This window comes from Austrofundulus limnaeus, unplaced genomic scaffold (assembly GCF_001266775.1).
Source record: "Austrofundulus limnaeus strain Quisiro unplaced genomic scaffold, Austrofundulus_limnaeus-1.0 Scaffold327, whole genome shotgun sequence".
Lineage (NCBI taxonomy): Eukaryota > Metazoa > Chordata > Actinopteri > Cyprinodontiformes > Rivulidae > Austrofundulus > Austrofundulus limnaeus.
In genome coordinates, this window is record NW_013952729.1 from 183,388 (window position 1) to 194,592 (window position 11,205).

The 11,205-nt window shown below is 42.8% G+C and overlaps 2 protein-coding genes across 2 annotated transcripts in view; one reads left to right on the plus strand and one right to left on the minus strand.

Annotated features, from left to right (window-relative positions):
• Positions 1 to 408: 408 nt before the first annotated feature.
• On the plus strand, positions 409 to 6,706 carry LOC106527471 (calmodulin; the record flags this gene model as incomplete). The annotated part of the gene is given in 6 exon segments (XM_014022366.1): positions 409 to 506; positions 4,445 to 4,475; positions 4,914 to 5,057; positions 5,142 to 5,248; positions 5,346 to 5,481; positions 5,576 to 6,706. Coding segments are annotated over 6 exon segments (450 nt in total). The 3' UTR covers positions 5,605 to 6,706.
• A 1,376-nt stretch (positions 6,707 to 8,082) lies between these two features.
• LOC106527469 (tetratricopeptide repeat protein 7B) overlaps positions 8,083 to 11,205 on the minus strand; it is a gene marked incomplete at its 5' end in the record, with an annotated part of 7,933 nt that continues 4,810 nt past the window's right edge. The window contains 3 exon segments of the mRNA XM_014022362.1: positions 8,083 to 9,143; positions 9,972 to 10,045; positions 10,485 to 10,687. Coding sequence (XP_013877816.1) covers positions 8,996 to 9,143; positions 9,972 to 10,045; positions 10,485 to 10,687 — 425 coding nt within the window.

An 11,205-nucleotide genomic window follows, 5' to 3' on the forward strand; every position in this document is an offset into this window, starting at 1 on the left:
AAAACTAGCCTATTTCTCCTCTTAATATGTTTCAAACAAAGACAAAACTTAAAGTTCCAGTGGTTCTGTCTTCAGACACCGTTTTTAAACAATCGTATTTTTGCATAAAGTTTTTTATTTTTGACTGTAAGTGTTGAACAGAGAAGTATTTTGTTTTTATTTGGAAAATTAAGACTGAACAACATTAAATAAACATGCTTGAAGTCCTCTTTAAAACAAAACATCACTGCTGAAGAACCTAGATACATTGATGTTTATATTTTATTTATCTTGAAGAGAATTTGTGTCAGTTTATTTTATTTTATCACTAATAAATTCAGATTTATACTATCTGTTAAAAGAGAGCGACAAATGGAAATGCCCCACACAGTGCGGAGGGATACATTGAATCGTACAGCGGTGGTTCGCCTCGCTCCCGCCCTCAGCTCGCTCTGTTCAGTGGCAGCCGTCCATTTCCTCTCTGCTCCACCGCAGGCAGTCGAGTCCTTCCAGCTCACACAGACATGGTGAGTATTTTTTATTAATTCTGTTATTAATAATCTGTTACGTGCAGGGCTTTTATCGACGTCCTGTCGCCGCTAATGTGAGCTAAGTGCTTTAAGTTGCTGGAGGATCGTTGATGAAAGCAACCCGGTTCATTGCACCGACCTAGGCAGCAGCAGTAGAAGCGGGGCGGACCGTGGATTCAAACCCGCTAAATATGCGGGCGAACGTTGACGCTGCGGCGGGAAGAGCGCTAACCATTAACCGAATCGCCGTAGATCACAGCCCCCCCGGTTGGCTCGGCTGAATGTGGCGAATGCGGTAAAATAGAAGCGTTTTTTTTTTTTTTTTTTATGTGGAGGACGTTATGGCGGTTCTCTGCTGTTAGCTTCGCGGCTAATACTACACCCTGAATGAATGATTTTTTTTCCCCTTTTTTTATTAAACCGGAGCAGGTTTTTGTTTCTGTTTTTCTGCTTGACTAGTTGTAGTTTCAGGAATGCAGTTGTCTTTGTAGTGAGGTTTGGATTTCATTAAAGCTATAGTAAACTCATGGCTTATTTTACCCTTATTTTTTTTGTTTTATAAAGTATCGCTGTTCCATAATTGCAGTTGGTCAAAGTCTATGGTTGGACGGTAACTGCTGTAATAGTTAATGGACACCATGTCATATAATTTAGACAAACTAGGCTTATCACCTTAGTTACATTGATTATAATCTAACAAGTTGTTAGATAATGTTTTTGAACAAGTAAACTAGTGGAAATGTTGCCACTCCCTGTGTGACTCTAGCTTCAAGTCTGGTTTAACAAAAAACTAATTATAAATCCACAATTAAACAAATAAAACCCCGTCCTACATGAAGCACATCATTGAATGTGTGAAAATGTTTTTGCATAATTCTCAAATGTTCCCATTCATTTAACATTGTGAAACCATCTCTGCCACAATCAAGCTTTACTAATAATTATGTAATCAGTTTTACAAGTAAAAATGATTTACTCCAGAGAAACTCTTTTATTTCTCATTCTCGACGTGTCATTCAAGATTTTATTCACGATAGTTTGAAGCAGAAAGACTTGTTCTGTAAGCCAARTCGTACGATTTGTGATTCTTATTCCACATTCCATTTTTTTTTTTGGTTGCTGCAACCAGTCTGATCTGTAYGCTGCCGAAAAGAAAATCAAAACTACATTTTAGAGGAGTTGGCAGCTTGATAGCCATCACCAGGCCAGCCACCACAGACAATTTCTGTCCATCAGCTGTTACTCCTTATCTTTGCTGTACAAGTACTTGAATGATTTCTCTTGCCCTCCCTAATTTAATTAGTAATAGATGTTTATGTGCCGTGCTGSTTTTATTAGTTGTGTGCAGTCAGAGCTCACCAGCATCAACAGAGAGGCTGGTAATGTTACCAAATGTCAAACAACTGGTTTGTTGATCCCAACTGTAAAAAAAAAAAATAACATGCTGGGTTTCCTAATGGTCCCTTCAAGGCAACGTATCTCCACTTTGCAACTCAAAATATAAATATTTAACCCATGTCATAAGACCTTATTCAGCTTCTTAATCTGTATGTTTGCTCCTGAATAAGCTCTTCTCAATGACCTATGAAGCCAATAAAATTTAATAGTGTTGCAGTTAAAAGAATAGTCCGTCACTGTCGTGGTAATTTGTTGACTATAAAATGGCGTCCCGGCTATTAAAATACAACTTTGGCTTCAGTGGTTCACAAAGTTGTTGTGTGGACACCCTATTAAAAATAACCTGTTCATAATTATTACAAAATATATTTAAAAAACAGCTTTTTTAAAAAAGTAGTATTTGTGTTGTTTATGGACCAGTTTGTGGGTCAAAAGTTRAATGATTTTAATTTAAAATCACTGTTTCTTCTCGGTAGAAGTAATTCTGTAAAATGAGTTGTAAAAGTTCACTTTTTTTAAAACAGTTTAACCCGTTGAGCCAATAGAAATTCAAAAGAACAGGAAGATGCTGAGATGAAACTTGGTTAAAGAGGGTCCAAACATTAAAACTCTAAATTATGAACAATTAAGTTGCCGTGCATCTGATAATAATGTGGAAAAAATGGCTTCTTGTTAAAAAGCATAAAGACTGCTCTGGGCTTGTTTAAGTCTCTTTAAAAAGWCTTGTCTTATCACTTACACATCAGCTGGAAAGGTGTGTTTGCATTCTTCTGGACTGAGATCGCGTTGATCACATGAATTATTAGTTTTCATGGGAATATTGACTTCAGCTGAAACCTGGGCCTGTGAGGTGAAATTCAGCTGTAATTAGCACCTTGCCTGCAGACGCTAAAACTGTCGGCACTTCTGTCGAGGGTTTTTCATCCATTTGATGTGACCCATGATGCTGTGTAGGAGGCAAGGGGCGACCAGAGACCCGATCCTCCCCGGGAGCTGCAACCGTAGCCGCGACCTGACAGCCTGCAGATTAGCACATACATGTAGATGCACGCAGAGCCTCCATGACCTCCCCCTTCCTCTCTCCTGGTGTGGACACTGTTACTTTCACACACATCAAATTAATTTCCTGAAATGTTTGTCTGACCACCTCCCAACCTGGCCTCCTGCCCTCTGCACACACACGCTCATAAAATGCTTTTTATCTATTGAGTTGCTGCAGGAGGTGGACACTTTCGTCATTTAATGTGCCGCTCAGTCTCGATCGTAGGCGTCCGCTCGGTGATATGGAGGGACAGACGGTGGGGATCTCCTCAGTGTCAGGTGCAGAGGAGGAGGAACGGTGTCTGGTCGTGGGAGAAAGACGGTCGGACTTTTAAAGAGACGGATAGATTGACGGGTAACTGTGGCAACGTCAGCCGAAGGACCATCTGTCCCATCAACTTGTCACCCATCTCGTGGACGAGAGACGTCCACCTGTCAGATCGGTCCAATCTGCTGGGATTGTGAGAAGCTCTTGTCATCTATCAGCCGACGAATTGAAGGACAAGTCTGGCAATTATCCAGTCACCTCATCAACATTCAGACGTCCATAACGGTCTGCAGGTTCAGGAGCATTAAAAACATCCACTGAATTGCTATTTTTATTTAGTGATGTGACCATTCAGAGAGGTGATTTTGTTCCTCTTCATCTCTTTTTGTAATTTGTCCGTTGAGCTGAACTGATAGATGTCGGGCCATTATTTTTATAATCTCCTCCCTCCCTCTTTAACCCACAATTTCTGCCCCTCCTGCCATTGTTCCCTCGTCATGCTGCCCGAGAAAGTCCCCGCGTACCCGGCAGAGGATGAAACGGTGAGCCTCTCCACCGTCTACAACCTCTTGGACGACCAGGAGCATTATTTCATGGAGCTGATCCAGCAGCAGGAGAGGAACTACAGGGCCTTCCTGCAGATGCTAATGGACACCTCGTCCAGCCGCACGGACAACCTGGTCCGAGAGATGCAGGACCTGCGGAGCTGCCTGCAGCGGACCAAAGCGGAGCTGTCGGAGGTCAAGAGGCAGGGCATGCAGAACAACAAGCGTGCCGAGTGTCTGGCTGAAGGCTTGGTGATGGTCCGCGGGGCGCTGGATGGGCTCAGCGTGAAAACGGGAGCAGCTGGTGGGGGTTCTGGAGGCAGAGGTGCAGACTTGAAACAGCGCAGAGGAGCGGGAGCGTTGAGGCTGGATGGGAGAGGAGTTGGAGCCAGAGTGGTTAAAAAACCAGAACCAAAGGCTGTAAAACTGGTGGCAGACCTCACAGATATTCACTTTGAAGATTTGAAGGTTGTGCACAAAGAATCTTAAAGGTTTAGTTTGCTGGAGCTTTTATGGTTTAACACTTTTTAAAAGTTTTCTGCTGTCAAAGTTTTTAGATGAACCTTTAAAATCACTTGACCACAACGTGACGTTGATTGAAGTGTGCTCATTAATATTTCAAACCTTCAACACTTTTTAAATCAGTTTAAAAGCATTCGTCTAATAAATGTTTTGTCTTATAGGCTGACCAACTAACAGAAGAGCAGATTGCCGGTAAGTTCATTAAACTGCAACGTTTTGTCATAATCTTGTACATATCTAGGCCTGTCGTGATAATAAATCAATTTATCCCACGATAAATTTAAATGAGATGTTTTCATTTGCCTGCTTGTTTGTTTTCTTGTTTYGCTCTTTTCCACTCCTTGGTGTTGCCAGCTGCATGGTGTCTAACCTCTGTAGCATGAAAGCCCCGTGAACAGGCGTGTGGCTAAAAGAGCATCTTCAGTTTGACTCCTTTCAGTTGGCGACGCCCTCAGGGCACCGTGGCAAACCATGGGATCTTTTTTTTTTAACTTCATAATTATCGCAATTATTTCTGAGACAATTTATCACCCAGCAAAATTGGTTATTGTGACAGGCCAACATCAGACACATTTAGTTTTCCTGTCTGTTTTTTGTCGTCTTCATCCCCTTGTGTTTCCGTTTCTTCAGAATTCAAGGAGGCCTTCTCCCTGTTCGATAAAGAYGGAGATGGTACCATCACCACCAAGGAGCTGGGCACCGTCATGAGGTCACTGGGTCAGAACCCGACCGAAGCTGAACTCCAGGACATGATCAACGAGGTGGATGCCGATGGTAGGATGCAGCTCTTTTTGAAGCGCAGAGAGATGAATTTAATTTCAATAAATAAACATATTCACGTTTAATCATCTCCACCAGGCAACGGAACCATCGACTTCCCCGAGTTCTTGACGATGATGGCGAGGAAGATGAAGGACACGGACAGCGAGGAGGAGATCAGGGAGGCCTTCAGAGTCTTTGATAAGGTGGGTTTGGATGTGATTGTAAATAGTTTGTTATATTTGTCTCCACGCTTGAGAGGAGACACTTGTTATAAACTCACCTGCTGTCTGTTTTGTTCAGGACGGTAACGGATACATCAGCGCAGCCGAGCTGCGTCACGTGATGACAAACCTGGGCGAGAAGCTGACGGACGAAGAAGTAGACGAGATGATCAGGGAAGCAGACATCGACGGAGACGGACAGGTCAACTACGAAGGTACCTGCGACYGTCTCATCACACCTAAAAACACTCCCAGTTGTATAAAATCATGGTCACATCTGATTTTTTCTTTATTTTTTTCCCTCCACAGAGTTTGTTCAGATGATGACCGCCAAATGAACTGAGCTCACAGCAAATCAGTCAAATGTTTCACTTACCTCTTATTGCAAAAATCTACATTTATTCATGCTGTTCTGTATAGACAATTTAAACTGAATGTTGGAAAACTGAAAATTTGTCCATATTAACAAGCTCAAAAAAGGTAAAAGACGAAAAAAAAAGAGTTAATCTGCATGTTCTGGCTTGTATTCCCTCCCTCCCTCCGGCGCCAAGCCGCCCAATCAGATCTCAGCTTGTTAGACGAGCTGCACCTGCGCAGACGTCTGACGCGTGCTCTTCTGGTTCCATCTGCCTGACGTCACGATGATCACTTGGGCCGGTCAGCTGCCTCTTTCTTCTCTGACTTTGTTTAATTTCCCCCCTGTTCTCCATGCATGCAAACGTTAGAGTTTCTGTTGAGATCCCAGTGACAGAAAGTAGTTTTTGTTTTTTTGGGGGGAGGTGGGGGGACGGTTCRGCCTACAGACTTGGAAAGGGGCGGGATGTTTGCTCACAAAGTTGGCGACAATGGGTGGGTTTTTTTTTTTTGTTTGTTTGTTTTTAGAAAGACGATAAAAAAAAACGAAATAAAGAATTTTGGATTATTATTATTTTTTGGCATGTCAGGTTAATCACTTTAAACCTTTGTGTGTTTACCTTTTTTGAGGGTGAGGAGCCCCTTCGGCAGCAGTTACGTCTTAGACAATTGGACGGTCTGGGTGGGCTTTAAAGATGATTATATACAGGTACAGTTTGAGGCAATATCAGTATCGACACACCCACGCACCTACCAGTACACGTGTTAATTTAGGCTTTTACAAACTATTTAAAAAAGATAAAATCAAACCTCTAAATCCTGCCCAGTATATTGCCTCGAAGGCTGTGCATGTATGACTCCACGGGGGTGTGTGATTCAGGTTTAAGGGAGGACGGGCTCGGAGCTTTGCAGCATTTCTACCTTGTGTTTTGTGTGTGAGTTTGGCTGTGTGTGTGTGTGTGTGTGGGTGCAGCGAGGCCCGGCCCGGTCCAGTTCAGGCTGTTCTCGTTCGGTTGATCTGCATTCCAAGTTGTACATGCTTGTCTTTACATTTTGTTTTTCCAATAAAATGTCATGTACTAAAGATGAGTTTTGTCTTTGTCGTGCGTGTGCGTGTGTGTGTGTGTGTGTGGGGGCAGCGAGGCCCGGCCCGGTCCAGTTCAGGCTGTTCTCGTTCGGTTAATCTGCATTCCATGCTAGTCTTTGCATTTTGTTTTTCCAATAAAATGTCATGTACTAAAGATGAGTTTTGTCTTTGTCGTGCGTGTGTGTGTGTGTGTGTGGGTGCAGCGAGGCCCGGCCCGGTCCAGTTCAGGCTGTTCTCGTTCGGTTAATCTGCATTCCATGCTAGTCTTTGCATTTTGTTTTTCCAATAAAATGTCATGTACTAAAGATGAGTTTTGTCTTTGTCGTGCGTGTGTGTGTGTGTGTGTGGGGGGGGGGGTGTCCTCTTTAAAGTGACATCAGAAAAGTGTGTGTGTGTAACCTGATGGCTTTAATGTATATATTTCAACAAACTCAGCTGTGATTGTGCAGTTAATCCATCTGTTTTCCGGGGGTGTCGTTAAAAAAAAAAGGTACCTTCCAGATCGCCAAGAACGTCTGTGGATGAGGCGGTTGCTAGGCAACAGAAGCCCGGTCAGGATGGGTTTTTGGAGAAATGGGCAGCAGAAAACCGTGGGTTTTTATTTCTTTTCCTCCTAAATTCTATAACTGTCAAAAGAAAAGTGCAGGAGCTCTAACGTTTTAACCTTTTTTTTTAAAAAAAAAAGCTAAAATAAACTTCATGGAGTGATTCAGTAAATCTGGATTTGTGCTGAAAATGTGAAGAGGGGAATCTGGACAGGATGAGGGCAAAGCTGGAGAGTGGGAGGTGTTTTGATGTATCACACTCTGGTTATGTTACAGTCGGAAGTGTCTTCATATAGATTATGAGTCTTATTTAGTCAAAGTGACCATGGCACATTTTCAGATTCCTGCTATTTCAGCTACATTTTGACATCTGGATGATCCTGGTTTCATGAGCGGGTCCAGAGAKGTGCTTTGATTCGTCTTCATCAGGATCAGTGTGGCGCTTCACAGGATTCTGAGTAGTTTCAAAACCAGCTAGTAGGACGACAAACGTGTTTAGAACCAACAAGTCTAAACTAAAGGTGTGTTCAGTTTACCTGCGAGTCCCACAGCTGACCTTTCTGAGAGATTACCTGTCGGTGACACCTGAGAGACCAGCAGAGACCTGTGTACAGGTGGGGGGGCCGTGGCCTCCTGACGCTACGGTCTGAACCTGTCAGCCGTAAACCTCGGAGACAAAGGCGGACGCCTCAGAGCGCCGACAGACGCTCACCTGAGAGCGTAACGCACACCAYCGCTCCCCCCACACCTGAAGGTCACAGGAAATACCAGACGGGCTCACCRAAGTCTTCCTCATCCTCAGAGGACGGTTAAATATCACACCAGAGTCGTTTTAATTATAATTTCCTTTAATATTCTAGTGTCAGTCGTTGATTTACAGCAACAAGGACTCACTGATTGATCGGACAGAATCAACCTCAGAAAATAGATTTATAATTTACTCTCAAAGAATGAAACATGAGGGACAGTCAGATATAACAACTCTGTTTCTTATAATCAAGTAAAAAAAAAATAGGATGCAAAGACACAAATGCTGGATGCGTTCACACAGAATGTTTGATTTGGAAAAAGAAGCAACAGATTCAACTGAACTTTTCTGTTAATTTAACTTTTTACAGCTGGAGTTTTCAGATTAAAACTCAAATACAACAAACAAAAAAAAGCTGCACGTGAATCAAAGTTAGTTTCAGTTTAAAGGAACTCATTGCAAAGTCTTGTTTAAAAAAATATATTTCTCATATCGACTGTGTTGTGAGTTAAATTTGTAAATAAATACCAACTATTACGTGTTTGTTTCTATGGAAAACAGCTGACAGGAAACTGCAATGAATACCAAACATATAAATCAGATTTTCTGCGTGAACGCACCCAGATTTTTGGCATTTACCGACCGAGCGCAGGGCTCCGTCTCCGTCCGCCGTACGGTAACAGAACAGCAACAAATAAACGTGTTTCAGTAACAGATATTTGGCTCGTTAAAAGGAAATAAAAACCGTTTTCCTGCCAATAATCAGCCTTTTTTTTTAAATCAAATATTCGTGTGTCTCTTTGGACCAAAAGATGTAAACAAAAAGTTACCGAATGTAACGACAAAACATATTTACACAAACACGGTAAACACGTTGGCACATGGACACGGAGGTGCATGCACAGACTCCAGCACGAACACACAGAGGAGGGAAATATATTTACAGTGAGAGGAACGGCTGTGCAGGTGTGTGTGTGCAGGTGTGTGTGAGCGTCTCATAGCGCTCGGGGGATGATGGTAAAAGGCAGGACAGGGCTGCTGGCCTCCAGCTCCAAGGCAGTGAGGAAACACTCGGTGGCGGCGGCGGCATTTCCCTGAGCCTGCAGCACTTCGCCCAGACTGTTCCACACGTCGTGAGCCGTGCTGCCGGAGGAGGAGAGGGTGCGTTTAGGACCACCAGAAGCCAAAGAAACGACTCAAGATTACCGTCTTATGGATTTTTAGCTGCTTTGTAGTCCTTATAGCTGATCAGTTTTCAGTGTGTTACAACTACTTGACTCTGATCATCCTGGCTTAAAAGGATCAAAATGTTGTCGACAGAAAAATAGGGGTGCAACCGTTCAATATAGTGCTTTAGGTTCAATACACACTATGTATTGAACAATACAGATTTTTTACATTTATTTTATCAGCTTGTCTTTTGAAGATGCTCTGTGTTGAAGGATCAGTGGATCTGTGCTCGACCTCTCCACCTAGGCTGCATTGTGGAGCACAGATCCACTGAGAAACTTTGCAGTTTCAGCAACATTTAATTTAAAAACTGGAGTTTCGAGGTTAAACAAATGTTCATAATTAATTTAAATAAATTACAAGCTAAAAAGGACATGGAAATATCACTTTTTTGTATCGAAAAAAAATTTGAACCGTGAGACTAAAGTAGCAAACCGAATTGTGAATTTTCTGTATCGTTGCACCCCTACAGAAAATCCATTTAACTTGAGGCTATCAAAGTGTCACAAAGACACTTCTGCCCAACAAAATTTATAAAAAGCAATTAGTTGATAATAATAAAAACAACAACAACAACAACAATAACAGAGGATAAAATATGTGCCAAGCTTAAAAAGGGGGGGAAATACCAACAGCTGATTGAGCATGACAAACATGACTACCCCCCCAATGAAATAAAAAATGTAAAAAAAAAAAAAAGACGAATAGCAGAAAATGGACGTGAGGACATAAGACGCCTACCTGTTGACCTGCACGGCATCCCTCAGGACTTTCTCAGACAGACTGTAGCGCTGCAACTGGTGCAGAATCAGACCCTGTTCAGACCCACAAACAACACGTTTTATTACAACGCATTCACATAATACTCGTTCCAATCAATAAAATATCACTTGTTTTATCTTTAGGTTCATTTTCAGTCGAGTTTCTTCCCAAACCAGTCTAAAAAATGTGAAAAAAGACTAAGGATTTGCAATTAAACCATGTTGGTAAAGCAAATGTTGCATTAAACTCAGTGTTTTTGTTAAAAAATACAGTTTTAGCACAAATGTACGAATCATGAGATATTTCTGTTTGTCAGCGACATCCAGGCTGAACGTTTCAGGCGTAATGACGTCATCAGCAGCTGCGAGGATCAAATGAGACAGTGGATCGCTTTATTTCTGCAGTGAAGCAGAGCCGTTATCATCCGCCGTCCCAGAGGATTCTGGGTAATTACACAAAACGCCTCACGGGGGCCGTGAATTGCGGACTCACCAGCCTCTGCATGGTCTTGACGTGGGTGGGGTTGATGGACAGGGCCTCCTCGTACCAGCGCTTGGCCTCGCTCATGTTGCCCTTCAGCTCTGCGATCTGGCCCCTCATGTACAGGACGTTGTGCGACGTGGGGAAGAGGTTGGCCGCCTCCTGCGTGCACGCCGTGGCCTCTGCGGGCTTCGACATGCCGATGTACACCTCGGCTGCCGGAYGGACGAAATGAGACAAATATTTAGGGAGAAGCTCGTTTAATCGAGGCCCAGTTTGAGAAACTTTGCGTGCCGACAGAGTTTGTTTCTGCACCATTCTGTTAGCAAAATATCTCAAAGCACTGGATGCATTTTAACCAAACCCTCAAAGTAAATCAYTACTGATCCACAACAGCTACACAAAAACGATTATGGAGGTAATTTTATCACGGTAGTTGCTGAGAGTTAAYCTGTCCCTTCAAATTACAAGATAATCTGGACGTTTTCAGCCATAAATCACATTTTCTAATCTGAAACGGGATCAATCTCAGAAGCGCTTTCTGACCCGTCTAAAGCGCGGTTTCTGAGACGAAGACGTACGGTGAGGGAGGCAGAGGAAATGAACGCTCCCTTCTGTTTGTCCTCTTAATTTGCTGATTACATTAGTTGTGTTGCCAAGCTGGAAATGACCGCCCCGACAAGAGGAAGCAGCTGCAGAGATAAACTGCCTCTGTGTGTGTGTGTGTGTGTGT